This window comes from Pocillopora damicornis, chromosome 3 (assembly GCF_964200805.1).
Source record: "Pocillopora damicornis chromosome 3, jaPocDami1.2, whole genome shotgun sequence".
Lineage (NCBI taxonomy): Eukaryota > Metazoa > Cnidaria > Anthozoa > Scleractinia > Pocilloporidae > Pocillopora > Pocillopora damicornis.
Genome location: NC_142672.1, coordinates 1,042,798 through 1,070,624, shown reverse-complemented (window position 1 = coordinate 1,070,624; position 27,827 = coordinate 1,042,798). Strand labels below are relative to the sequence as shown.

At 36.4% G+C, this 27,827-nt stretch overlaps 2 protein-coding genes and 1 long non-coding RNA gene across 3 annotated transcripts; 1 reads left to right on the top strand and 2 right to left on the bottom strand.

Annotated features, from left to right (window-relative positions):
* Nucleotides 1–386: 386 nt before the first annotated feature.
* LOC113673955 (DNA topoisomerase 1) lies at nucleotides 387–15,693 on the top strand. Its single transcript, XM_027190430.2, has 22 exons — nucleotides 387–522; nucleotides 1,004–1,063; nucleotides 1,253–1,363; nucleotides 1,879–1,931; nucleotides 2,066–2,120; nucleotides 2,487–2,547; nucleotides 2,696–2,730; nucleotides 3,066–3,233; nucleotides 3,928–4,157; nucleotides 4,804–4,867; nucleotides 5,219–5,299; nucleotides 5,536–5,580; nucleotides 6,211–6,281; nucleotides 6,487–6,514; nucleotides 6,840–6,921; nucleotides 7,678–7,778; nucleotides 8,464–8,532; nucleotides 12,546–12,737; nucleotides 13,060–13,110; nucleotides 13,212–13,306; nucleotides 13,607–13,756; nucleotides 13,949–15,693. Exons 7-22 carry the CDS (start codon nucleotides 2,704–2,706, stop codon nucleotides 14,049–14,051), a joined length of 1,557 nt encoding a protein of 518 aa, XP_027046231.2. The 5' UTR covers nucleotides 387–522; nucleotides 1,004–1,063; nucleotides 1,253–1,363; nucleotides 1,879–1,931; nucleotides 2,066–2,120; nucleotides 2,487–2,547; nucleotides 2,696–2,703; the 3' UTR covers nucleotides 14,052–15,693.
* A 169-nt stretch (nucleotides 15,694–15,862) lies between these two features.
* Nucleotides 15,863–17,750, bottom strand: LOC113673956 (uncharacterized). The gene is made up of 2 exons (XR_003446472.2): nucleotides 17,493–17,750; nucleotides 15,863–16,014 (listed from the first exon to the last, which is right to left on the bottom strand). It is a non-coding gene; the product is annotated as an uncharacterized LOC113673956 (long non-coding RNA).
* A 4,567-nt stretch (nucleotides 17,751–22,317) lies between these two features.
* LOC113673986 (uncharacterized) lies at nucleotides 22,318–27,649 on the bottom strand. The gene has a single exon (XM_027190467.2). The coding sequence runs from the start codon at nucleotides 26,575–26,577 to the stop codon at nucleotides 23,191–23,193; it is 3,387 nt and encodes a 1,128-aa protein (XP_027046268.2). The 5' UTR covers nucleotides 26,578–27,649; the 3' UTR covers nucleotides 22,318–23,190.
* Nucleotides 27,650–27,827: the final 178 nt, after the last annotated feature.

Below are 27,827 nucleotides of genomic sequence, written 5' to 3'. Positions count from 1 at the left end.
AACCCAGTTGTTAACACTAAATTATCTGCTATGATACTAGTACATTGGTTCTTCTTCCTTGTCTGAAAAACTGTCAAAAAAACTATAGTTTGGTGATGAGTTCATGTGTAAAAACAACTAGTTAACCCTTTAACTCCCAAGACCTGATTGTTAATTCTCCCTTCTAGCTCCTAAAAATTTCCTTGTAACTTAGTTGTGATAATTTGGTATGAGATCAAGATCATAACTTCTACCTGATAAGTTTAAGTATCCTCATGGCCTGTTTGTTAGATATTGTATGGATATTAATGGGAGAAAGTACATGTTGATCACTTTTGGGAGTTAAATGGTTTAAATCACTTGTAGTTTATGTTGGTTATCTTATTGACTACCATATATGTGGTAAGCTGATGTCCTGTTGCAAACATTCTGTAGCTGTTAAAGAATAATTGTCTAATAATTCCTAGATTAAGTACCCCTAAAGACAAGAAACCTGCAAAGTCTTCTGTATCATCTGCTACAAAGCCAAAGGACTCTGCCTCTGTAAGTTCTTCTTGGTAATTCTTTTGCTCATAGTGTAATTAAACATGATTTACAGTTCAATGTATTTTGGCATGTTGAGATGAGGTTGCTCTGCATGCCATGTAACCATGATAAGTGTCTGTAGCAAACTGTTTCATGTGTTTTTCTTCCTAAACCAGTTATCATAACTCATGTTTTTGGTCAGAATTTTGTCTTGGCAACAAAGTGTATAAATTTAAACCTCTTTGAATTTGTGTGACTTATTTGTTTTCCATCTACAAAATGACAAACAATTTGCCATTTTGTAGATGGAAAACTGTCACTTCATTATATCCCTGTGACTTTTCTCTTAATGTCATGATCATAACACGTGTAAGTTAGTGTAAATCTAGTTTTTGGAATTTGATATTTCTTGAATCACAAAAAATGCTTTTTAGTTCCATGGGAGGAAATGGAAATTTTTCATTTTGGTTACAGACTCACTTGTTCATTCTTTTAACAGCGCAAAAGAAAGAAGAGCGCTGGCTCTGGAAGTGACAGTGAAGATGAATATAAACCTTTGGTATGTGATGGGTACAAGTTCCCCTTGTTGTAGAATGAATTGTAAATATTGTATTTTGATTTTAAACAGAGAGATTCTCTATAAAAGGACTCCATCACTGTAGAACTTCACTTTGAACTGAACTTTTTAACCTCTCCCATTATACAACCAATATATATTAATTTTTGTTGTCACCTTTTTGTCTGAAAGGCCAAGACTGCTAAGAAAAGTACTCCAAAGTCAGCAAAGAAGGAGGACAAGGGAGGCTCTCTGAAAAAGAAGGTTAAAAAAGAAGGAAAGGGTGTGAAAGAAGAAAAAAAGGTACAATGAAGCCCTAATATGTTTATCTTTACTCTTCTGCATTATTTTACAAGGCACATGCAGTTTGATATGATAAAGTGACGTACCTGCCAGTTTTAACTGAGTCAAATGTGAAGGATTTTTGTTTCCTCATGACTGGAATTTCCGAAAATGTCCTGGCAACTTCCAACGAATTTCCAAAGCCTTCTGAATGCTGGCAAACATATCTGAAGTTGTTCTGACAACTTCCCTACATTTTTGAACACTTTCCAATGGCTCTTAAATGTATTGAAGACTCCAACTTCATTAAGCACCATTTGTTTGAAAATTTTCGGTAAATATTTAATTTGAATGCTATTTAAGCATTGTACAATTTGGAATTGGAATTTGGAGAAACCTAACTAAAATATACACTTTAACACTCATAATCTCATTAGCATACAGGGTTTGCAAAAGTAGTCTTTTGTTAAAATAAAAGCCTAAAACACCTTCCCCCCCACTTTGATGCACAGTTGATCTCTTTTCTTGCTCTTTAGGGAAAGGAAAAGGGAACAAAGAAGAAAGAAGAGGAGAAGGAAGTGTGGAAATGGTTTGTACCTTGTTAATGCCAATCAATGTCATAATTTTTTTAAAGGTTGATAGTCTTTTAATTGTTTATCCTTACAAAATAAAATATTTTTCATGGCTCTTCAAGTTAAAATCGGTTTTCTGTTTGTTCTAAAGGTGGGAAGAAGAGCAACTTCCTGATGGTGTCAAGTGGCTTCATTTGGAACATAAGGTAGATTCATCTTTGTTAGGGTGTGTTTTGTTAAAACAGAAACACAATGCACACCTCATATTTTTGTCCATTACAAGTTTTGTTTATGTGAACATTGTGATCCTGTTTTTCTTCTGTTTCCAAGACACATCATGTTCAATACTAGTAATACTACTGATGCAAATCTTAATTAAAACATGATAATCTTACTTACAATGCTGTGATGTCACATTGGTTGGATTACAATGTGAACATTTCTATTTATAGGGATACACCAGTACAAATAAGAACTATTTTATTTACTGAAGTTGCCTAGGATATATTTCCCTCTTTTCTTTATATGTAACCACCCTCTATCTTACTAAATAAATGATTATGGTCTTCCAGGGTCCTTACTTCCCACCTCTGTATGAGCAGCTGCCTTCTGATATCAAGTTTTATTATGACGGTGAGCTCTGCTCTTCTGCAAACTGTCAGTCAGTGTAGCTTAGCTTAACTATGCAGAATGCATGTTATAAGTCATTTGAAATGTTACATTTCTTTTAAATACAGGAAGAATACTTTGTAAGTCATTATTTATTGAATTTTATTGTCAGGAAATCACATGGAACTTAGTTTGGCAGCAGAAGAGGTATGAGAAAATAATTTAAAATTTTGATGGACTTTTTACCAAAAATATGAAACAACACAGGGGATTTCTCCAATGATTAACAGCATAGTTTGTCACTGGCTGTAAAAAGTTATGCTAGACAGTGAGTACCTCAGCTGTCATCCCATGGAAAGACAGCTATAGTGTATGGTTTTAGTATTAAGTAATTGAACATGTAAATGGACAAAATTTTGTTTTAGGGCAGTATTTTGATTTGTTTTTCGTAGAATTCTCTATTTTGAAAGATGTAAGGAGTGGTACAGCACACGAAATGTGAATTAACTCTGTGCCTTTTTATTGCTCTGATTCTTTTTCAGGTGGCATCATATTATGCCAAGATGCTTGACCATGATTACACCAGCAAAGAGATCTTCAACAAGAATTTTTTTGAAGACTGGAGGAAAGAAATGACAAATGATGAGAGAAAGATTATCAAAGATCTCAAAAAGTGTGACTTCAAAGAAATGCATGCATACTTTGTTCAGGTAAATGCAGTGAATATGTATTGGACTTCTTTTTTGTATTTGTTAGATACCTTTGACTCAAATTAGGAGAAAGGGTGTTTGAGTTATATTTAGTGCTGATAGTTGATGCGAGAAGTTGTTTGATTTGTAAATAAAAAAAAAGATTGTGAGTTCCATTTTATTACACCCAGTAATGAGGATTTATATGTAGGTGTTACAACAATTGAAGAGCTGGAAATTAATTTGCATGTACACAGGGTTGTTATACGAAAATGTAATCATTATAACTGTATAATCTGAACTGATTAAGCAGCTGAATTGAATTATGCTTGCACAGCAAGCATTGCATGTTACAAAGGAGAATGCCTTTTTTGGTGGAATGTGAAGGCCCTCTCGCAGAAAAAGTTGATTTTCTCTCCAGTGTTTTGGGACATATTGAATTACTTTTGTTAGCCATAAATTCATGTTAAAATCAGTTTAGAAATGTTTTTTTTTTTTGGGCCTTGATCACATTTTCACCAATTAGCCAGTGCAGAATGGTTGTACAGCCAGCAGATTTCTGCCATCTACCAGCTTCCAGTGACAACCTTATGTCTATCTATTCATTTTCAAGATTACATGTAGGTTATAAACTGAGAACTTTTTAGACTCTGGGAATGCCAAAGGAATGGTCACACCACATCAATTAAGTACATGTATGCACATTTCCTTGTAGAAAAATGAGGAGAGGAAAAACTGGACAAAGGAACAGAAGCAGGTACTAAAAGAACAAAATGAGGCCATTCTGGATGAATATGGTTATTGTCTCATGGATGGACACAGGCAGAGGGTTGGCAACTTCAAGATTGAACCTCCTGGTTTGTTCCGAGGGCGTGGTGACCATCCTAAGCAAGGGAAATTTAAGAAGAGAACTATGCCTGAGGATGTGATCATAAACATTGGCAAGTATGTGTCAATTGGTAATGTTGTCATCCACAAAAGCATGTTCTCCATTAAAAATATATGAAAGAGAAGATAAGATAATTTATTTGGAAAGATTGTCAGAAATTGGGGCTCTCAGGGCTTTCAAAGATTTCTGAATATTTGTAAAAAGTATGAAAATTTGGAAGCAGATTCTTTAGTCCTAGAAGTTTGGAAAATAAAGATCTCAAAAACGGGTAGAAGTCAAGAGGTTTTATTTTCACTGTTGGTTGAAGCATTGATAAGCTGGCTGTAGTCTTTTATGTTAATCCTTAATTCACTTGAATCATTTTTGCCAAAATCTTTTCTTGGCAAATTGGGGAACTTTCAGTTGTTTGGCCAACCTTAAAAAATCTACTGTGGTTAGGCCATTTGATGAAAATTCCAAGAGTTGAGAAAGTTATACTAGTGATTCAGTAAAAGTCTAGAAAAAGGTTTCATTTTTGTGCTCATAATCATGCAAACCCTTGGCTGGTTCCTGTTCCTGCTTCTTGCAGGCACATATTATTTTTTATTTCTGATTTTCTTTTACCTACATTAAATACTCAATTAATTGCAAGAGTTAACTAATAGCAGAATTTAATAGGAATGTTTTTTTAGAGGAAAATGCAAGTTTTCCTTTTTTTAACAGAGGGGCCAAAGTTCCTGAACCACCACAAGGGCACAAGTGGCAAAAAGTTATTCATGACAACAAGGTATGGACTATTCCTGTTTTCATTTGCCAAATTGTTTCATGATAATGTTAGTAATCTTTGTCAAGGATACCTTGGTATCAGGAAGTTGTATGGAAGGATAAGACAACCACTGGGGTGACAAATATACTAACGAATAAAAGGGGTAATTTTCTAATAAAAGAAACTCTGGTGCTGCGTTGGTGGCAAAGCTCTGACAAAGGGCTAATGCTCAATCTGTCAGCTTTGGAACTCCTTACGGTGGCCAATTTACATTATCAACTTAGTTGATAATACTAAATTAGCCTGTTAACCAGTAAACTGCATGCTTAAAAATATAATGCTTAGAAGTGATTTCTACCTTTTTTCCTGCAGGTTTCATGGTTGGCTTGCTGGGTTGAGAACATCCAAGGAAGTTACAAGTATGTCATGCTGAATTCCACATCAAGGTTAAAGGTACAGTAAGAATAAATGTTTTATTTTAATAGGTGGTCTGTTCAGTTGTATAACAACACTGACTGTAAGCTTAAAGTTGAAATCTATTTTGATAAATTTCTATCTAAGAAACAATGAGGTGGACAGGAAAACAGCAGGTGTCCCAGAAATTTGGCTAGGATTGTACAATAGCTGAAGCAAATTAATTCATGGCTATGTAATGCACAGCTAACTTGCTTCCTTGCATTCTATTGCAGGGTGAGAAGGACTGGCAAAAGTACGAAACAGCAAGAAAATTAAAGGTAATTAGTGTGATGCAATATCTGTGATTCTTGACTGTATGAAACCCATACAAGTTTAACCATATGACCCCTGAATCCCACATTATGGTCACAAGAATGAATAATGATAAGTGAACTTAGTGGAGTGCAATTTGAAATCAAAAGTAGGATTTCAGACCAAAAAAACAGGACACAAAATCACAAAATTTAGTTGCTCAGTACAAGTTTTTTTTAGTCGGGACAAATATTAATTTATCCTGTAAATACATTGAGCTGCATTATGAAAAGTTGCAAAAGTTGTCTTTCATTTTATTGCAATTTGATTGATTTCTTTAGGCTGGCATTGAAATTTGATTGGTTGTTGTGTTTAATAAAGCTGTCTCATTGGCTGGGAAAAAGATGCAATTTGGTGTGTAGAATAGTGCAATCTGTGAAGAAATCAAACCAGTTAGAGCCAGTCAGGTTTTGAGGATCACAAGTTATTTCAAAATGGAAGTAATAAAGCAAATAATCACCATCTAAAGAAGCTCTTGATTGTTAAACAAATTCTCCCCTGATAAGCTTCTCACAAAGGTATAGAGAACAGTGTGGAGAATATGCATACTGATGTTAGGGTGTAATGTGTTGATGTGTATTTATTTGTTTATGCAGGACTGCGTCGAAAAAATCAGAGAAGACTATCAACGGGATTGGAAGGCCAAAGAAATGAGACTACGACAAAGGTTTGTTTATGAAGAGTTTACCACCATCCAGGCCTTGGTACTGCTGACCAGTTCAGAAAGGAGTGGGCCATGTTGCTTTGTTTATATGAATGGTTTTCAATAAACCTAACCTGGTCCCATACTGGAGCATGTTAATTGACATAATTTTCCTCTAGGTGTGTATTGTAGCTTGTCCATCAATAATCTGTCTTTTTTTTTTCCACAGAGGTGTTGCTCTCTACTTTATCGACAAGGTAAAGCTTTGAAGCTTCTTTTTCAAATAATGGTTTACTCGATAATCTTTCTCTCCATTTGTTCCACTCAAAGTTGGCAGAAGCTATCTTATTTGTAACTGTCAACTCTTTTTCTTGTCCTCTCTTTTGTCAAGCAAGTATGGTCAAAACATGTGACAAACTTAGCATTCCATGCCATATTTTACTAGGCTTTGCAGTTTAATTGCCCACTTATCTACTTTGGGTACCTTTTTGATGTATTTATGAGGTGGCTTAAGGCTATTTTAGATTTTTACAGAGCAAATGGTCCTCAAGAACTGATTGTAATCTGTGTAACTTTTTTCAGTTGGCTCTTCGTGCTGGTCATGAAAAAGATGAAGAAACTGCTGATACTGTTGGCTGTTGCTCACTGAGATTTGAACATATTAGTAAGTATTTCATACTGATCAAGGCTCTATTTCTTGTTTTTTTATTCTCTTCTTGAACAATGAGAGTTTTCAAATATCTGTCCATTATGTATATGTTGAAGTATGCAGCAGTTGCTCACTAGAAAAAAAATAATTGATGTATATGATGTAAAGGTACTCTAAATATACCAACAGATCACTCTTCTCATTGGTTTTGTGGCATTATAACCCACATAAGATGTTGGGAGAACACAAGAAAAGCTTGTCCAAATGTTGTTTTTGAGTGTTTGTTTGTTTGTTTGTTTGTTTGTTTGTTTTTTTTTTTTTTACCACTTTCCAGCATGATTTATTTTCCCTTTTCAAAACGATTTCTACTGAAGACTGTCACATGTGATTTTTGTTGGTTGGCTGTTCAGACGCTGTTTTCCAGTACAGAATCTTCAAATGTGTCTTCCATCATTTGGAAATTGTGTGGTTGTGGCATGAATATAAAGTTGCATGGTTTTAAAACATCAAAAGTTTTTGTATTGTGTTTTACTGTTTACAGATTTATTGTTTACATGACCCAGACAAAATGATTAATGTAGTTGTTTTGTCTTCAGTGGGCTGTTTTCACCCTTTTGCTGTTATAATCTGCCTACACAAAATTGCCATCTGACATTTGATAGTATTGTCTTTGCTTAAAGGCACCATATTTTCATATTTGAACCCAGGATTAAAATTTTCCACTTTATTGTTTCATTAAGTAGCCTCATAATATGCTTTTTGACCTTCTAGAATTGCATGATGAGTGGGAAGACAAGGAGAATGTCGTAGAGTTTGATTTCCTTGGTAAAGACTCTGTTCGATACTGGAACTTTGTGCCAGTGGAAAAGAAGGTAGCTATTGAACAACTGTCACCTAGCAACTGGACTCTTAGTTAAGGGGACACCCATGGAACCAGACAGAGTGTCCCCCTTGACAGAGTTGTCCCTTTAGTAAAGGTATCAGGTACAATGAACTTGGGTACTTATCAGTTGAGGGCCCATGTTTGTGATCTTTGAGAGGAAGAGTCCACTTTACTGCTGTGTTCAGTAATATGCATGGTTTTCATGGTCTCTTTTTCACCTCTGTAATATTTCTAAAGTAAAACACAGAGGAAACTTAAGGTAAAGAACTAAGGAGGCAAGAACAGACCAAAAAGGACCAATTTTGTTTACTTAACCATTTAACTCCAAGATCTGATCGTTAATTCTCCCCTCTAGCTGCTGCACAATTTCCATGTAAATTAGTAAGGAGAATTTGTCGTCACATCACGATAACCATTTTAACCAGATAAATCTGAGTATTCTCCGTACCTGTTTGCTGCTTGATTTACGGATATCATAGATCATAGTGACAAGTTGCCAGTACATGTTAATTATCATTTCTGGAGCAGGTCAAAGGGCTAAGGATGGAAAAGGTGTAATGGCAAATAACAAAGTTGAAAATATTTGCAATATTTTTTTTTCAAGATTCACTCTGCAAACTGCCTCTTTGTCCATTTTGTAACAACTTTTATTTCTATTCCTTTTCCCATTACAGGTTTTCAAGAATCTGGCCATTTTTATGAAAGGAAAACAGAATGGTGATGATCTTTTTGACAGATTATCTGTGAGTGTATTTTCCCTTCTTTTTTAAAGTGATGTGGTAATATTTCTGCACTAGGTTTTGCAAATGGGAGCAATTTTATTGATTATATGGCAAGCTGGTCCTGAGGTAAATTAAATCAATTTGATTGGTTGTTACTTGCTAGTCAGGATTTTGCCCCATGGACTGCTTTGACAAAGACTGTGATTTAGTGTTAACAACTGGGTTGAAAACGTAAATTAGCCACCGTAAAGAGTAAAAAAGCTGACGTTTCGAGCGTTAGCCCTTCGTCAGAGCGATTAGAGGAATTGTGGGTTGTGTGTGGATTTATATGTAGAAGGTGGAGCTACGCCATTGGTGGGAATATTGTGACGAGAAAACAGGAATAAATTAGTTGAATGAAAAGCGCTCGTTGATTCCGTGGGGATTAAGGGTGCCGATTTGAAATATAAATTTTTGTTCTAGTGTTTTACGGCTTTCCGAACTGCCTAGATGTAAGGAAAGGCCGCAAACTGCCATATGCTGTTTAGAATGATAAGGAAGATTAAAGTGTCTAGCGACTGGCTTGGATGCGTCCTTGTCATTTATTTCCACATCGCGAAGGTGTTCTCGGAATCGGTCACCCAGTCGTCTTCCTGTCTCGCCGATGTATAACTTATTGCAATAAGTGCAAGTTATGCAGTAAATAACATTGGCGGAGGTACACGTAAAGTGATCAATGATCTTAATGGATCTTTTGGGTCCCGATATTTTCTCTACGTTATGAATGAAAGGACAAATTTTGCATCGTGAGCGAGCGCATTTAAAAGTTCCAGATTGGTCATTGGTATGAAATGAACTCCTGACTAAAAAGTTGCCTATGTTTTTGTCACGTTTGAATGAAATAAGTGGGGGTTGCGAAAAGATAGTGCCAGTCTCTGAATCGTTTTGGAGTAATTTAAAATTTTTAAGAAGGATAGATTTAACTGCGTGGTTGTGAGGGTGAAATGTAAGAGTAAATGGAATGCGATCCGTGTTCTCCTTCTCGGCCGTTTGTAGTGCTGCCTGTCGATCGATTTGTTGGGCACGGTGGTAGCCCGCTTGAACGACAGAAACAGGATAGCCGCGTTTATCGAAAAACTGGCACATTGCCTCTGATTTTTCGGAAAAATCAGAGTCGTCACTACATAAACGACGAAGTCTGAGAAACTGTGAAAAAGGTATGGAGTTCTTGACGTGTGATGGATGTGAGGATGAATACAACAAGTAACTATGTGAATCTGTAGGTTTGTAGTAAACACTAGTACATAAGCCGTTGCCTTCAATTAAAATTTTGATGTCTAGAAAAGCCAAAGAATTGTCGGAAATTTCCCAGGTATATTTAAGAGCCGGATGAAAGGAATTGACGGCGGTTATAAATTGAGTGAGCTCCTCTTTGGTAGAGGAGGTAGCGCCGATGCAATCGTCAATGTAGCGGCCGTAGAGTTGAGGTTTTGGGCCGTGGTATTGGCTAAAAAATTGATGTTCGATAAAACCAACAAAAAGATTGGCGTAGCTGGGTCCCATTATAGTACCCATGGCCACGCCATTAGTTTGTTTGTAGTAGTTACCACCGAATGAAAAGCAATTGAGTGTGAGCACTAGTTCGGCCAGACGGAGTAGTGTTTCAGAGCTAGGTTCCTTAACAGTGCGTTGATCGAAAAAATGTTTTAGGGCCCGGAGACCTTCGTCATTGGGAATGACAGTGTAAAGAGATGTTATATCCATGGTGAAAATAAGTTTGTTTTGGTCGAGGAAACTAAAGTCACGAAAAATTTCAAGTGCGTGTTGGCTGTCCTTAATGTAAGACGGAAGAGTTTTGACGATAGGTGCCATAATTTTGTCTAAATAGCTGGAAATAAGTTCAGTGGGACAACTGCAGGCAGAAACGATGGGTCGACCTGGGTTGTTAGATTTGTGGATTTTAGGTAAAAAGTAAATACACGAAGTTCTAGGAGTAGTAATGATGAGATTTTTAGCAGTGGCCGGCAATTCTTGTTTAGCTATGAGATCGTTAATCGTATTTTTGACAATGTTTTGGTTAATTAAAGTGAGATCTTTGTCGACTTTAGCATAAAAGGAGGTATCAGAAAACACTTTATCACTTTAGTTTCCTCGACCAAAACAAACTTATTTTCACCATGGATATAACATCTCTTTACACTGTCATTCCCAATGACGAAGGTCTCCGGGCCCTAAAACATTTTTTCGATCAACGCACTGTTAAGGAACCTAGCTCTGAAACACTACTCCGTCTGGCCGAACTAGTGCTCACACTCAATTGCTTTTCATTCGGTGGTAACTACTACAAACAAACTAATGGCGTGGCCATGGGTACTATAATGGGACCCAGCTACGCCAATCTTTTTGTTGGTTTTATCGAACATCAATTTTTTAGCCAATACCACGGCCCAAAACCTCAACTCTACGGCCGCTACATTGACGATTGCATCGGCGCTACCTCCTCTACCAAAGAGGAGCTCACTCAATTTATAACCGCCGTCAATTCCTTTCATCCGGCTCTTAAATATACCTGGGAAATTTCCGACAATTCTTTGGCTTTTCTAGACATCAAAATTTTAATTGAAGGCAACGGCTTATGTACTAGTGTTTACTACAAACCTACAGATTCACATAGTTACTTGTTGTATTCATCCTCACATCCATCACACGTCAAGAACTCCATACCTTTTTCACAGTTTCTCAGACTTCGTCGTTTATGTAGTGACGACTCTGATTTTTCCGAAAAATCAGAGGCAATGTGCCAGTTTTTCGATAAACGCGGCTATCCTGTTTCTGTCGTTCAAGCGGGCTACCACCGTGCCCAACAAATCGATCGACAGGCAGCACTACAAACGGCCGAGAAGGAGAACACGGATCGCATTCCATTTACTCTTACATTTCACCCTCACAACCACGCAGTTAAATCTATCCTTCTTAAAAATTTTAAATTACTCCAAAACGATTCAGAGACTGGCACTATCTTTTCGCAACCCCCACTTATTTCATTCAAACGTGACAAAAACATAGGCAACTTTTTAGTCAGGAGTTCATTTCATACCAATGACCAATCTGGAACTTTTAAATGCGCTCGCTCACGATGCAAAACTTGTCCTTTCATTCATAACGTAGAGAAAATATCGGGACCCAAAAGATCCATTAAGATCATTGATCACTTTACGTGTACCTCCGCCAATGTTATTTACTGCATAACTTGCACTTATTGCAATAAGTTATACATCGGCGAGACAGGAAGACGACTGGGTGACCGATTCCGAGAACACCTTCGCGATGTGGAAATAAATGACAAGGACGCATCCAAGCCAGTCGCTAGACACTTTAATCTTCCTTATCATTCTAAACAGCATATGGCAGTTTGCGGCCTTTCCTTACATCTAGGCAGTTCGGAAAGCCGTAAAACACTAGAACAAAAATTTATATTTCAAATCGGCACCCTTAATCCCCATGGAATCAACGAGCGCTTTTCATTCAACTAATTTATTCCTGTTTTCTCGTCACAATATTCCCACCAATGGCGTAGCTCCACCTTCTACATATAAATCCACACACAACCCACAATTCCTCTAATCGCTCTGACGAAGGGCTAACGCTCGAAACGTCAGCTTTTTTACTCTTTACGGTGGCTAATTTACGTTTTCAACCCAGTTGTTAACACTAAATTACCTGCTTTACTCTCCCACCGACGCAGCACCACAGTTTCTTTAGAAACTTACCCCTTTATTCATTTGACAAAGACTGTCATGATGATTATATGCTGTGAATTTTCTTTTGCAAAAGCTGGCAAATTCTAGACAAACAAATTTGGCCTGAGTGCCATATAATAAACTACTCACTAATCTCGCAGTGCTCAGTCTGTACTGCCACGTTACTTGGGCCAATATTCCCCAGTGCAACCCTTGCACTTGGTTAGTAATGAGTTAGTAATAATAATTACCTAAAAACAATTTGCTGTAAAGCGTCCAGAAACAAAATAAATGTTGAAATTTTTCATTTTCTAGACAACTTCTTTGAACAAGTACTTGTCAGAGCTGATGGATGGACTTACAGCAAAGGTATTCAGAACATTCAATGCCTCCATGACACTCCAAGATCAACTAAACAAGTTAACAGAAGCTGAGGACAATGTCAATGCAAAAGTGTTGACATACAACAGAGCAAACCGTGCTGTGGCCATCCTATGTAACCATCAGGTAATGTCCACTCTGATAACATTTTGCTGTGCATTTGCTTGGTGTTATGTTATAAGCCGAACTATACACACATTTTGATTGGTTCTTACTTGTGATCTGTTGAAGGATAGACACAGATGACATCACCATTGATAACACAGATGCTTTTATATTAAATAAAGCAAGCATATTCCATGTGGCCGGGCATTATGAAGTGTTTTATTGTATTTTATTGCATGTGCACTCAGTTAGACTAAACCAGTATTACAGGTGTAGATGTAATCATATGAAAAGGCTTAAGTTCATATATGTAGCTCACTATTTTTTTTTTTATCTATTTTAGCGCACAGTCCCCAAGACCTTTGAAAAATCAATGTCCAATCTACAAGAGAAGGTGTGAACTTGTGACTTTCTTCCCAAGAGTTATTTATCTGGGTATTCATGCATTTACATATTCCATTTACTGATTTTGTTGATTTTGCTGTTCTGTTTTAGATTGCTACAAAGAAAAAAGCAATCAAGGATGCAAAAAAAGAACTCAAGGTTTTGAAAAATCAAGCAAAAGAAAGCAAAGATGCAAAAGTGATGAAGTATGTTAACTAGGGAAATTAATTTTTCTACTAATGGTTATACAATATTTCATCTTTACTGAGGAAGTTTACATCACAATAGCTCCTTTGGAGTAATCTTCCAAAATTATTCCTCAACTCTTTAATCTAGAGTTGGTCAAAAATTATATTTTTCTTCCATGCAAAGGAAGTTTGGATCAAGTCATATGTCTTACTTGTAAAAATTTTACAAGTAGGAATGACCTAAGCTAATGATCCTTCTTGGAGAGACTATAGACTGCTTATGATTATCTTTGATGAATTTTTTTCTTTTGTTTGTAGGCAACTAGAGAAGAAAAAAACTCAGGTTCAAAGATTTGAGGATCAGCTGTTTAAATTAGAGGTGACTGCAACAGACAAAGAAGAAAATAAAGAGATTGCACTTGGTACCTCAAAACTAAATTATTTGGACCCACGAATTTCAGTGGCATGGTAGGTGAAAGCTCTATATCCACTACCAAAGATAATAAGGGGCTTGTAGAGGTGGCCTTGCCTAAACAGTTGATTTGCACTGAAGTTTGCTGCATTTCCTGTTGTGAAATACACAATGGCAGACAGAAGTGTGACTACTGAGTTTTTTTACACCTTGTTGTTAATATTTGTTTGCTGTTTTTGCATTTTAAGGTGCAAGAAACATGAGGTGCCAGTAGAGAAAGTTTACAACAAGACCCAACGTGAGAAGTTTGCTTGGGCCCTTGACATGGCAGAAAAAGACTTTGTTTTTTGATCCAGGCTTGTCAGTGAACACAGCTGGCATAGTAATCATTCAATTTTAGCCCACACACGCTTACATTTGTCACGGTACTCATTACAATTTAATTTGATTATATTATTATTGTTACTATACATACAATATTCTGGAAATGATTTTTGAGATTTTAGCGGTGGATGAGAGAAATACAAGAAAAATGCATCGAATGGGAACAGAAACTTAAAGTCTGGGATAATATCTAAGTTCCATTTGTGTATTAGTATTAGTTAATTAATTAACAATTATTTATTTTTAAAGGAAATTCTATTTTACAGTAGGAAACACTAGAATGTTTTTTTGAATGTCCTGCAGTGATGAAGTTTTGCATTCATTAAAAATGCTATTTCAGGGCTGTCGTTTTTCCTAAAAATGTGTGTAATTTTCGAAATAACAACAGAAATACAACTGCATCTTTTTCTCAAAGCTTAAATCCAATGAAAGTTATCTCTGCTTTGAAAGTTAGGTTCTATAACCTTGTTACCAGAGCCTTACTCTTGGAAAGGGAGAGAAGTTTGGGAACAAGCCAGGGTAGTACTTTTGCCTTTATGATTGGTTGCATGAAGAGCTTAGAGAACTTGCCAATCAGTGGAAATGTTCCATGTTTCTTTGTGGGTGCAGAATGTGTAGGGAAGGTTTGATTTGACTCTCAAGCCTTTGTGGAAAATATGACTGCAATTTGGGTCATCTGATCAGTTCCTGGTTTGTGATACCATCATTTTAAAACCTTAGAATGCCTCTTTTTCATACCAATTACTTTTTCTCTCTTGTAAGTAGTTTTCAATTTGGCATTTTCAACTTGGGTAGGTAGAGAATGCCAATCTGTAGGAACATTCAAGACTGTAACATTCATAATTACGTATTATGGGATCAAAACAAATTTTTTGTCTTGAGATCTCAATGAAAATGTCACAATTAACTTCTCAATTTGTCACGCTTTTACCTGTATTAAGAAGCTTTTTGGAACTTTATTGGTCATGTAGTCCACGTACAATTTTTTTGAGATTTAAATAATACTTAGAGACAAGTAATCTGATGAAAATATTAAGTTATTGAATAGTGGAAGTTGCACAGATCTCTTAGAGAAATGAAGTTAATGTACCTAGTCTACTCGTTTCTGGCACTTCATCTGCAACATATTCCAAGTGCATTTTTTGGTTCAGTGCTGGTGTTAAACATCTTGACATATTTTGCACCTTGGATTTGTAGCACAAAGTGTTGAAAAATAGTTTAATCGCTTTTAATTCATTGTAATTATCTTGACAACCTTCACAACATGCAATTATGATATAGGTAGGAAAATTTCTAGCCCATACAACTTAAGACTTTTCCGATATCCTGTTAATCCTGAAATACTATTTTAGCACATTTGATGTTCAGATTATAATTGCACTGTTATATTCTCTTGGCAAGACAAGGACCAGAGAAAATGTTGTACTTAGATTTTGCCTTAGTGTGAAATGATTTTTAGGTAGACAGCCAAAAGCTTCCATTAGATTCAAGTTTAAGCCTTTTAGAATTTTAGATCTTAACCATTGAGAAAATCCTGCCCACTGAAGCAGTGCCTGGCACTGTGGGATACATGAAGGCTTCAAAATAAAGATTTTAGCCTTTTCTTTCATGTATTATGTGTGCTATGAAATAGTAATTATTGGATGTGTTTTTCAGATATTTGGCTTCTGTATTACATACCAGCCAACAGCTCTACAAAAAACTTTACTGTGTGGGATGTAGAGTTTTAAGTGCTTCATATGACTTTATTAGTAAACAAGTTGTTAAGAAGCAGACAATTTTCAATTTCCATAATTATTCATTAATTTTGCACACACTCCACCAAAAGCTAATATATTTTCAGTGGTACACACTACTTTTCATTGGCCTCATGCAACAGACCATGAATGTTCACATATTAACTGGTTGGATAGCAGAACAATTGAAGAAACTGCAAAGCAAAAAGAGAAGGCAACAGGTCAGTTTCTTTTTGAAAATGGAAAATAATACATAATAGGAGAAAACACCAATTGTAACTGTGGGAGTTAGATATATTTTGTTTCCTTTTCCAAGAGAAACATAAATTTACAGAGAATTTCAACCAACTCAACTGATGTGAAGAAGAACTTTAATAAACATGGGTAACACTTGACAATACAAAATAACTCATGAGCAATTATGGCCCTATTGACTAAGTTCTCTGAACACAATTAACAAATCATACAATATAAAATGACTATTGATGATCTTAAGGCAGTGAGAGTAAAAGATTGTTAACAAGTTGCATCCCAGCCTTTTTTTTTTCATAGCATCTACCTAAGAAATAATTTGTACAGACCACAAGTTAAATGCATTTCTTTCTCTCAGCAGTATTGGAAAAAAAATGGTTATCCTACTAGAATCAGAGTCTATTAATCAACCATTTTATTTGAATAATGATTTGAAAAAACTGCAGTGGGAGTTCATTGAAAAAAAGGTCTTTTATAAAGTAGTTCCCCTTAACTCCCATGCATGAGTGACCAAGACAGAATTTCTCCTTACAATATCAATACAATATCAAGCACACAAGTGATGAGAAAAAAGAAAAACATCAATTAGGGGATTATAAGTGGATTCAATACCAAATTATCTAAACTAACATCACAAGAACTGTATAGCAGACAGTAAGGAGATCTTGGGAGTTAAAGGTTAATGTCTTGCAGTACATCAGATCATTTTCCTGCAATATATTTGGAAGTTGCAAAAATTACCATCATTGACAACTCAGTAGTTTCTTTTTGTAATTTTAATAAAAGGGAGAAATTTTTTTCTCCATTGTGTGAATGTTTGTCTGGCATCTTATGTAGATTTTTCAAGGAAAGTGGGGTTCCAGGGTATATCCCTTCTAAGATGGGGTAAGTACATGTTCATATTTTGGCACTACAGAAAATTTTAAGTTAACACGTGGGGAAAACCCATCAACATTCATTCACCATAGTACAAGACAGTTTATGAACATCAGACAAAATATAAGAAGCTTCAAGCACATCATCTAAGAAGTATCAGTATGTGTTTGAAAATAGTGACAAAACTGAGAAAAAGGCGTCACTGCTAATTGACAACTTTCTACTGTAGATAGCTTTGTGGAACACAGAAATAAATAAATTTAAACTTCTCCTTTATAAAATACGCAACGATCGGCAGAACTGTACATCGGATAGATTCAAGAGAAATAGGTTTCCAACTTCGATAACGCAAGTTCTAAATGTGAGATACATATGTCATGTATGCTTAATATAGGTACAAGAGGTTCATTTAGATCACAAGGAACCTGGAAGAATTTTATGGATAAACGCGACTTGGTGCTTCATTGACCGTTGTCATCATGCTTTATATAACCATTGACAGTACCATAAAGTTAGTAGCGAGAAAAAAAGTCGGAAAGCTTACCTGTTGAGACAGCAAGGCCTACAACTTCCGATTCTACATTGTCTTTCTCTAGTTCTGGATTTCGACCTTTTGATCTATATTCTTTCACTAGCAGCCTTAACCAATTATTTTAATATCCATGATATGCCCTTCCTATAATAACAGGTCTCCATGCCAAGAAACCGAATGAAAATATCCGAAATGTGAAGCTTAGAGGAAGAAACAAGCGCGCCATCTTACTAGATTACATGATTACATGATTACATGACAGTGCTTCCCTGGAGGAGAAGCCGCTGATAGTAATTGAAGCTGCAAATCGTCGACAATAACGACATCATACATCATCGTCGTTAATGAAATGAGGAAAGAACTATATAGAAATATATCGTGAAGGTGAATATCAGCTTAAAATGACTGATGTGCTTCAGTTGAGCTAAATTTCTTTGTGCGGACTGTAAATTTTAAAAACCTAGCCACAAGGTCAACAACCAGCGTTAAAACTGGTGAAGACGTGTTGGAAACGAGATTGCAGTGAGATGATATCAAGTTGGTGTGGTAAGATGAATTCTTAGGCTGGACTTATCTCTTTCAGGCGTTCAAATGTCGATCTGTGGTAAATTGGCCGAACTACTTATTTGAAGTAGAACGTGTCTGTCTCTACCCATAAGTATGAAATAAATGTGTATTAGCAGAACTCAGAGAAAAACCTGAGAAAAATCTTTATATGAATTTCCTGAACAAAAATTCCAAGAAATGCGTGACACTCACTGACAGTGAAGAAGGTATTCTCAGATTGTTGATAACAAAAGCTAACCAGTAACCTTTGGTGAGCTGCATATTTGCTTCAGTGAAAAGTAAAGTTTTTATGGACCATTCTCCTTTCACTTGCCAACTCCCCTTCTATTATGTAGGAGTCTACAGAATGAGATAATTAGTGTAGATGTACTTAGCAACTGGATAACATTGATCCAGTAGATAGCATCATCCAATCTTTTTAATAACAGGGGTCAAGTCAATCTCTCAGTTCACTTAATTTATATTTTTTATCAATTAATTGAGCTCTAACTGTTTAAAAATGATTTTTTTTGGAATTGAATTACAGACTGAAAGTTTTCAATAAAATTTGATAAGGGTGTATTTTATATCAAAATTTTCTTCTTTTTCTAAGTATAAATGTTAATTATGTCAGTCATTTGAACACTAACCAGCCTAAGATGGAATTGTTAACCCTTTACCTCCCATGAGTGACCAAGAGAGAATTTTCTCCTTACAATATCAATACAATATCAAGCATAGAAGTAATGAGAATAAAGTAAAATATCAAATAGTTGACTATTTGTTGATTCAATACCAAATTCTCCTAATTGACATCATAAGAATTGTATGTCAGACAATAAGGAGAATTACTCATGAGACTTAGGAGTTAAAGGGTCAACAAAGGTCATCTATGGTCACTGTGAAACAAGAAAGCTAACAATAGTGTTATAAACATGAAAAGAGTGGATGAAATCGAAAGGTAAAGATAAGACAAGAAAGCTATAGAAAGTATGGAAGAGGACACGACCAAGAAAGAAAAAGCTCAAATCTCAATGAATTGTTGGAAATATCTTCTAAAGAAGTCAAAACACTTCTGCTGGGGACACTCATTGGATAAACCTTTGAACACAATCTTAAAGGAGCAAAGAATTCTTGGTGACAGTGAAGAAAGAATAGTTTGACCAGAACATGTATGTTGAGCTTCATGTATGTAATGCAGACACACATACTTCATGAAATGAATGGAAATGGAAAATAGTTATGTGCAAAGAAAGTCAAAGTATAATTGTAAATTGAGAATTTGGTCATTGAATAATGAGGTCTTAACCCTTCACACCCTAACATGAATATGTATATTCTCCATACTGTTCTCTATTTATTTCCTAAAGTACTGACAAGGAGATTTTGTTAAACAATCAAGAGTTTCTTTAGGTGGAAATCATTACTTTTATTCTCATGACCTTATTGTGTGATTCAGGGGTGATTTTGTGAGGAGAAATTAGATACTAGTCACTGTGAGGGTCAAAGAGTTAAAAATTGGTCATGAACATTGGTTATAGAAAGTATCAAGTGTTTTGGGCGGGTTACCCTACATACATATCACTAGTAGGAGCTGACATACATCAACAGAGCCACCAGTCCCTAAGTTTTGGGCTTCACAAGTGATGAATTTGACAACCAGTATGGCTCTTTGCTTACTAAAGCAGTTATATTCTGCTCTGTTTACCACTAGCCATGCAGGAATCAACTCTCCAAACTGTTTCAATGAAAATTCTCATCATCTGTCTAATTAGCTGTGTATTAAGATAATAACATGAAGTTGCATACGCATCACAGGAGGAAGTTAAGGTGGGGGGAGGTTTCTCTCAATGTGAACAGGCCAGGCTCAAGACTTACTTTTTTGCAAACTATTTACCACCAACAGCTTAAAATCACTCACTATAGGGAATTTGGTACCAGCAAAACCATTGAAGCTGGGTTTGGCGGATTAATATTTCTGTTTATGAAAACCCATTTAGGATGGAAATCACTAGGAAACACTTTGAGGTTCTGAAAGTGAAGAACATACATTACTTCTAAATGGCCTTGGAAATAAATAATGAGCAATTACATGTACTTTTGAGTCAATAATTAACCTCCAGTTGATCTCCATATCTTATAGACAGTTTACACAGATATTATATTTGGATTTAACTAAAGTTGTTTTTATTATGCTAGTGAAGAGTTATTTCCTTTGTTTTCATTGTGTACTGTTTTTGTGCCAGGTTACACAAAGCTTGGAGTTTTTATAAATATATAAACAGTTTTGAAGTATCTGTTACCTTCTTATTAAATTAAGAAAAATAGTAAGACACCTGTTCATTTTGCTTTTAAGTTGGCAGGATTTCTTTTTGTTGTATGATCATGAACACACCAAAATCTATGATGATGATTTTAATTAACATAGTTCAAAGGGTTTGAAATTATAGGTTTTAAATGACATGCCAGTTAGTGCATAAACAAATTTTGATCATACAATATACTTATATACTGATCCTTTATCATTTCAATTGATAATATTATTTGTTGTCTATCAGATTGTCTCATACATCACACTTTTTGTGATTTAAATTTAGCTTAGTTGTAAAAATTTTATCTGTTTTCACCCCAGTGTCACTTTCATACTGTTGGTAAGAAGTCATTCAGATTGATTTCAGGGAATTATTTTATCTCTGATGTAATTATCAAATCTCCTCATTGTCTCCCATACATTACTAATAATTTTAACATGAAGAATTTGGTATTTAATCAGACAAGTCCTGGACAGTATACTCTAATTGATAAATTTTCTTTTCATCACCTCCATGCTTGTTACTATATTGTATTGTAAGGAGAAATTACTCATTGATCACTTCTGGGAGTGTAATCAATTTTGAGAATTTGGTATTGGATCAGCTAATAATCACCTATTTGATATTTTACTTTATTCTCATTACTTCTATGCTTGATATTGTATTGGTATTGTAAGGAGAAAATTCTCTCTCGATCACTCATGGGAGTTAACATATTGTTGAGGGAAGATGATGTGCTGAAGCATAATCTATAATATCCACATTCATCTTCATTCTTTGACATGCAGTCCTGAAAAAAATTCATTTAAAAAAGAATGCAATCAAAAGTTTTGAAAAAAATGAGAAGCAGTCTCAAGTGGTGTTTTTCTAAGCTGCAACAACTACAGATATGAAACCTGGATTTGGTGTTTTCCAATTCTGCAAAAATTCCATGGAAGATTTCACTGATTGTGATACAACTTAAAACTGTGACTTATGATCAAATGACTAATTTTGTCGGAGGTTTTTGGTGCAGGTAATTCCTTGAGATTATCTTTCATTTCAATACTGTTTGCATTTTTGCTGTTTTCTTTCAGATAAAAATATAGCTCTATATCTTAGGTTGTTTACTTCTGGTTAGTAAGTCTGAGATTTAAATTTATTCATTTTCAAACTTATATGTAAACTCTTGGCAAAGTTACTGCTGTCAGTAATTTGTTTTTTGTGTGCTGTCATTTTTTAGACTACAGGAGAAACTGACATTAGAAACTGAATCAATGAAATGAAATGGATAGGATGGATATCACTTTTTTTTAGGAAATAGATACCGGTTGTTTGTGTCAAAATTTAGATTAAAAGTGTTGAAAAAATTGGGAACAAGTCTCAAGTGCTAGGTTTTTTCTAAGCTGGAACAAGTACTTAATTGCAGCTGGAATTCTATGTGGGGTTTCCTTGCCTTCTCTCTCCATTTCTTTTACACGTGGAATTCATCTCTGTTCTCTGATTTGTTTTCTTTTGTCTTATTAGTATTTTATTTGGCTCCCAAGTTCCACTGATTTTGTGAACATAGCAAAGCTGAACAGGTCTCCTCCTATTTGGCTGAAAGTTTGAATAAGTGGCCAGGCTGGAACTTATTTAAGCAAATGTGTGACATTCATTTTATGTCATTCACATTTCAAACTTTCTTAGGTATTTTAACAGTGGGTTGAAAGGTGAAGAAGAATTTTGTCTCAGTATTGGGAGGGAAATCATTTTATCTGAGACATGGTAAGGGTTTCAAAAGGGGTGTTGCATGCCTTCCATATTTTTTAGAATGCTGTCAAGATTATGTAGCAGTGAAGAAGGTTCTATAAGGAACCTGAGGCGTGTTTCTCCAGTAAATTAATGTATTCGTCTATGTTTGATTTTCAAAAAGCTACACCTTTCCCCCCCATTGCTATCAAGTGGTGTCTAATCATAGAGGATAAATAGATCACAACACAAAGTTTAAATCCATTTACAATATTTATTCTACACTAATAAATTTGGGAGTTCTGGCTCTATTTACAATTAATTGTTAGTAAAAATCTTAACTGTTTAAGTCTGATGCTTCATCCTCTGATTTTGCAGAGCAACTTATTGACATATTATTACATCATTCGAGAAACAGGCCCTAAATATATACAAAAATATACTAATATTTACATCAACTGCAGAAACCCCCCCAAAAGTTTTCAAATTAGTATGACATAAATCTTAAATCATTAGCCTATCAAAAGAACTTTCCTTCGGAGCACCACGAGTTTATATACAGTTTCGTTAGGATTTCAGTGGCAGTAAATTTCAAACTACTCGAACTGGATCGCTTCAATCAGAAGAAAAAACGAGTATAAAAACAAATGTGTTGTATCCTACAATCTGTACTACGTTTACTCATCTGATACGATTATAATTTCTAAAAGAAATTCAATAAATACCACAGAAAACTATTCCTTGTGAGAGACACAAGCGGTAAAAACATAGAGAAGCATGGGGAGAATTTAGGATCGAAACTAATCAATCATAAAATGACAAAGTTTCCTGAGAGGTCTGAGGTTCGTTTGTTTTCTCTGCAAGAAGCTTTGTGTTTTTACTTCATTGTTATTGTTTATTAAAAAAAAAAAACTTTGACATTGTTTGTTATCAATAAACATCTGCATTCGTTCATTTTTCTTCATTTCGATCCGGTTCAAATAGTCTCGCTACCTTTAATATTTCCCAAATAAATTTTGCTTTCATTCCCGTTTCAGAATGTTGGATTGTAATTGTCACTAAGCTGGTTACCTCACAGTTTTTTTTTTTTAATAATGGTTCAAATAATTTCTTTTGAGTTTTTATTTAGAATTGCTGAGGCCCTAAAGAATAAGCTTGCGCTTAGACTGACTATTGCTTAGTAAATTATGTGTCTCTTGCTTACCTGCTTCTGTTATGTGTTGATTGTATGAGAGGTCTACCGTGCGTAGCTGACCAGTGTTGTTGTTGATGGCTTCAGCCAAGTACTTTGCTCCAATGTCTGAGATGCCATTTGCTGAGAGGTCTAACATGCGTAGCTGACAGCTGTTGTCGTTGATGGCTTTAGCCAAGTCCTGTGCTCCAGTGTCTGAGATGTTATTTTCTGAGAGGTCTAATGTGCGTAGCTGACAGTTGTTGTTATTGATGGCTTCAGCTAAGTAGTTTGCTGCTTCATCTGTCAATTGATTGTGTGTGAGGTTTAACCAGCTCAGTTGAGATTCCTTACATTTTAACAATTTACAAATCTCAAAACTACCTAATGGACCGATGTTATTGTTTCTCAAATCTAGATGTGAAATTTGTTGAACATTAATTACATTTACTAACGAAGAGCAATCAACAGCTGTGAGGCGACAATGATTAAAATTTACAAAATTAAAGTTTAGTTGTTGAAGTTTTGTCTGAACTTTCGATTTCATCTCATCACTTTCGTTAAAACATTTAAACAATGTTACTGCTAAATCTCGTTCGTCTCCAGTCGGCCAGAGAGTCACTTTCCTTGGCTCTTCATTCTCTGTCCACTGTTCGTTGTCCTCTTCGCATTCCCTCTCGTCAGTTTTCACAGGAAGAAGGTCAGTGATAATTTCGCTTGGTAGGTGACTTTTATCCTCCATAAGTCCCGCCAGAAACTGAAAAACCAGCTGCCATTTTCCGTTCTTGATGTTCTCGGAAACAAAGTTTCTTAATTCTTCTCTACTCATGTTGTTTGCTAGGTGCCGCGCTGCGAAAAACTCTTGCATTGTAAGGTGAATGAAACAGAATTGTTCCTCATCTTTTAACGCGGCATTTTTACGGTCGGGTAAGCGGTGAAAAAGAGCGCTGTCTTCCATTCCGCGTACTTCGTTTCCTCCAAGGATTAGTTTTCCTTCTTTGATTCCTTCAAATGCCACTTTTCCTAGTGTCTCGAATTTCTCCTCCACATTCAAGGGCAAATAATCTGAAAGAAAGTTCTTGCGGGTGAAATGTTTCTCGCGGAATCCTTTCGTATGTTTCAAATAGAACACTTTCACCGCAATCTTGTATATCGTGGTTAATTTGGAAGGGAGGGTAACACTAGCGCAACTTTCGAACTGTATTATTTCTGATAGACTTGAGCACATGATGAAGCTGTTCACAGGGACATAACAGAGCGAAAGTAAGTTCATGTTGCTGCTGATGTGTCGCCATAGTTTTTCGCCTGCTTGCTTGTCAACTCCGGCGAATTTGTGGATATATTCTCGAATTTGCTCGGTTGAGAAACCTAGGATTTCAAAGGTTCTGTCGAACTTAAGATGTGCGATGCCTGACAAAGCTGTAGGTCTCGTAGTCGTTACAATTGAAGCATTTTCAAGAATTTTCCCGGTCACAAGCCACTGATACAGGATTTGGGGCGGCATCTCCTCTTCAATGCTTGTGGGACAGGGAGGCGCTACGGCCATGTTTGCGTTATCTTTGAATTCGTCGAATCCGTCAAAAAGTATGAGGACACCTTCAGGGTGCTGCAGGATGTAATTCCAGACCTCATCATTCAGGTGATCTGAGAGGGAATGTTCTGACTGAGTGAGGAGTTTCCTGAGGCTAAGGTCGTTTGCCGAGTTGAGTCTTCTGAATTTTACGAAGAAAGCAGCATCAAATTGGATTTGGGCATTAGAATTCTCACGTGCCCAGTCTCTGAGAAGTTTGATGCAACATAATGTTTTGCCGATTCCGGGACGACCGACAATCAAAACTTTCTTATTTTCATTATTTAGGAGGTCTTCCAGGCTTTTCGGTTGTGATTCTTCGTCGTGTGACCTTGGATAAATTTTGAGTTGCTCTTGTCTGTCTGTAGTAAAGTTGTACTTGGCCCTGTTGGGGATGATCACAAGGTTGGTGTAAATCTGATCCAAAGTCAAATCTTTGGTTGTTGTTTCTTCGCCTGGATTACGTGGAAACAGTGATTGGAGTTCGGGGAGACATTTAGTTTCTTTAATTATTTTCTTCTTTCGTGCGATGAATAATTGAAGCTCTTCAGGCTTATCACGTCCGCTCGTTCCTTCTGGCTGTTGAAGAACTTGGTGCGACACGACTTGCTCTTGTGGCTGTAGTGGGGCAACTGCATCTTGTTTTGGAGGTTCTCGGTGTGACTCGGATTGGGTCGGAGGGTGTTCACGTTCTCGTGGCTGTGATGGAACATCAGCCTGCTTTTGATGTTCCTTGTGCACCTCGACCTGGATCGGACAGTTTTCGTGCTCTCTTTGCTGTAGTGGAACAGTTTCATGGTCTCTTCTTTCTCCTTGATGCGACTCGTCATGTCCACTCGTTCCTTCTGGTTGCTGAAGAACTTGATGCGACACGACTTGCTCTTGAGGCTGTAGTGGGGCAACTGCATTTTGTTTTGGAGGTTCTCGGTGTGACTCGGATTGGGTCGGAGGGTGTTCACGTTCTTGTGGCTGTGATGGAACATCATCCTGCTTTTGACAGTTTTCGCGCTCTCTTTGCGACTTGTCATAGTTGGCATTCAGATAGTTTTTTAAGAAGTCTCGCATAAAATTCCTGTCTATGCATGCCCGTAACAAAATGTAGACGGTTTCAATCAAAATGCACATGGCGAAAGTTCCATTTACTACAAGGACAGCGTACATCCAAAAGGTTTTCTTTATCGCTCGTTGATTGTGACATTTGTATAAAGTACTGTTTGGGGCAGTGTCTGATGAATTCCTTGGTTGATTGGTTCTAGAGGTTAAATAACAGTCGAACGTGGAGGAAAAGTTTAAAGGATAAAGCAACTGAGTTTGCAGCAATATGAAGAGAACTCCAAGAACAAGTCTCGTAGATAGTTGACAACAGTAAGCGATAAAAAGCTTGTGTCCGCAATTTGTTGTTTGACTTGTTGGCTTTTCGCACGACTGTCCGCTCTCTGGATCACTGTTAGGACTGCTCGACGACAAATGATCGACTGTATTTCTCACTATTTGGGAGTACACAATACATACAATTCCAATAAGGAGGAAATTGATGATCACGAAGCCATAGACAGGAACACCAAATTTGTTGTACTGCTTCTCGTATTTTTCGAAACATTCTCCACGGACAAGGTCAATGTTTTCACTATTCGCTCCACCACAACGGAAATCATACCTGGATTCGGTGTTTTCCACTTCGGCAAAAGTGCCAAAGAAGATTACACTGATCACGAACCAAATTAAAACTGCGGCATAGCTAATTTTGTTGAAGGTTTTTGGTGCAAGTGATTCCTTGAGATGATCCATCGTTTCAGTACTGTTTGCATTTTTTGCTATTTTCGATGAGATGAAAATCGCTTTACAGCTTTTGTCGTGGACTTCCGGTTATTCATTGTTTCAGATTTTATGTTTATTTGTGGCAAAACTGCAATCTCAACGCTTGGCAAACTTACGGCTGTCAGTGGTTTGTTCTCGCACGCCATCATTTTCTCGACTACACAAGAAACTGATATCGGAAACAGAAACAGGAGAATGAAATGGACAGATGTGTGCTACTTGGGCCAAATTTTCCTTATTTTCAATGCATGAGATTCTATGAAATTTATTTGAACGAGACGTTATCGTTTCAGCACTGTTTGCATTCTCGCTGTTTTCGATGAGATGAAAATTGCTTCATAGCTTTGGATGTGGACTTCGGGTTATTTATAGTTTCAGATTTTAAGTTTATTTATGGCAAAACTGCAGTTTCAACACTTGGCAAACTTACAGCTGTCATTGATCTGTTTTCGCACGCCATCGTTTTCTCGACTACGCAAGAAACTGATATCAGACTGAATCAGAAACAGGAAATGAAATGGACAGATGTGTGTTACTTGGGTCAAATATTCCCTATTTTTAATGCGCGAGATTCTATGAAATTTATTTGAAGGAGGCGCCGAAGGAACATCTACAAGTATGGCGAGAAATTATTTCGCTTTCTAAGGTAACTAGCGCGCATAGAAGCGCCACCTCAAAAGAACTTGTGAACTAAGTGTCACTGAAACTCTCCTTTTCCTTCGCCTAAAGCCAGGGATTTTTACTGATTATAAGAACTTTCCAACATGACTTGGTCTCTGTCGCTGGACTTTCTCAAAGAGTTTGCAATATCACATGTTTTCACTTTTTCACCTGTAAACTGTGACTTTGTGAAGAAATGAAAGAAGACTCTCGTGGGTAAGTGAAACCATGCATTTCTGACCCGACACTGGGCGTTTTCAAAACTGCAGAGCATCCTTGTATTTTCCGAATAACAACTGAACCACTCTTACTGGTTACCTGCTCGTTAATTCTTCTTGTTTAAAAAGTAAATGCTTACTCGTCTGAAATAAAGCAACTTTCATCCCCGCTTCATTCCGGTCTTAATGTGTAAACCGTCGAATGCAAAATTTTTACCGTCATCCAATCCGCAAACTTATACTTCTGAAAAAAGGTGTTCAAGTTAGCTCAGAAAGCTTTGTCCGACAAACACGCACTTGAATGTAGCAAAATGAGAACCCCAGAGAAGTCGAGGTCGGACT

Coding starts and splice junctions, on each gene's coding strand:
- LOC113673955 (XM_027190430.2), top strand. CDS start 2,704: ATGGAACTTAGTTTGGCAGCAGAAGAG. Junction 6,282..6,486: donor GAAATGAGACTACGACAAAG/GTTTGTTTATGA, acceptor TTTTTTCCACAG/AGGTGTTGCTCTCTACTTTA. Junction 7,779..8,463: donor TTGTGCCAGTGGAAAAGAAG/GTAGCTATTGAA, acceptor TTCCCATTACAG/GTTTTCAAGAATCTGGCCAT.
- LOC113673986 (XM_027190467.2), bottom strand. CDS start 26,577: ATGGATCATCTCAAGGAATCACTTGCACCAAAAACCTTCAACAAAATT.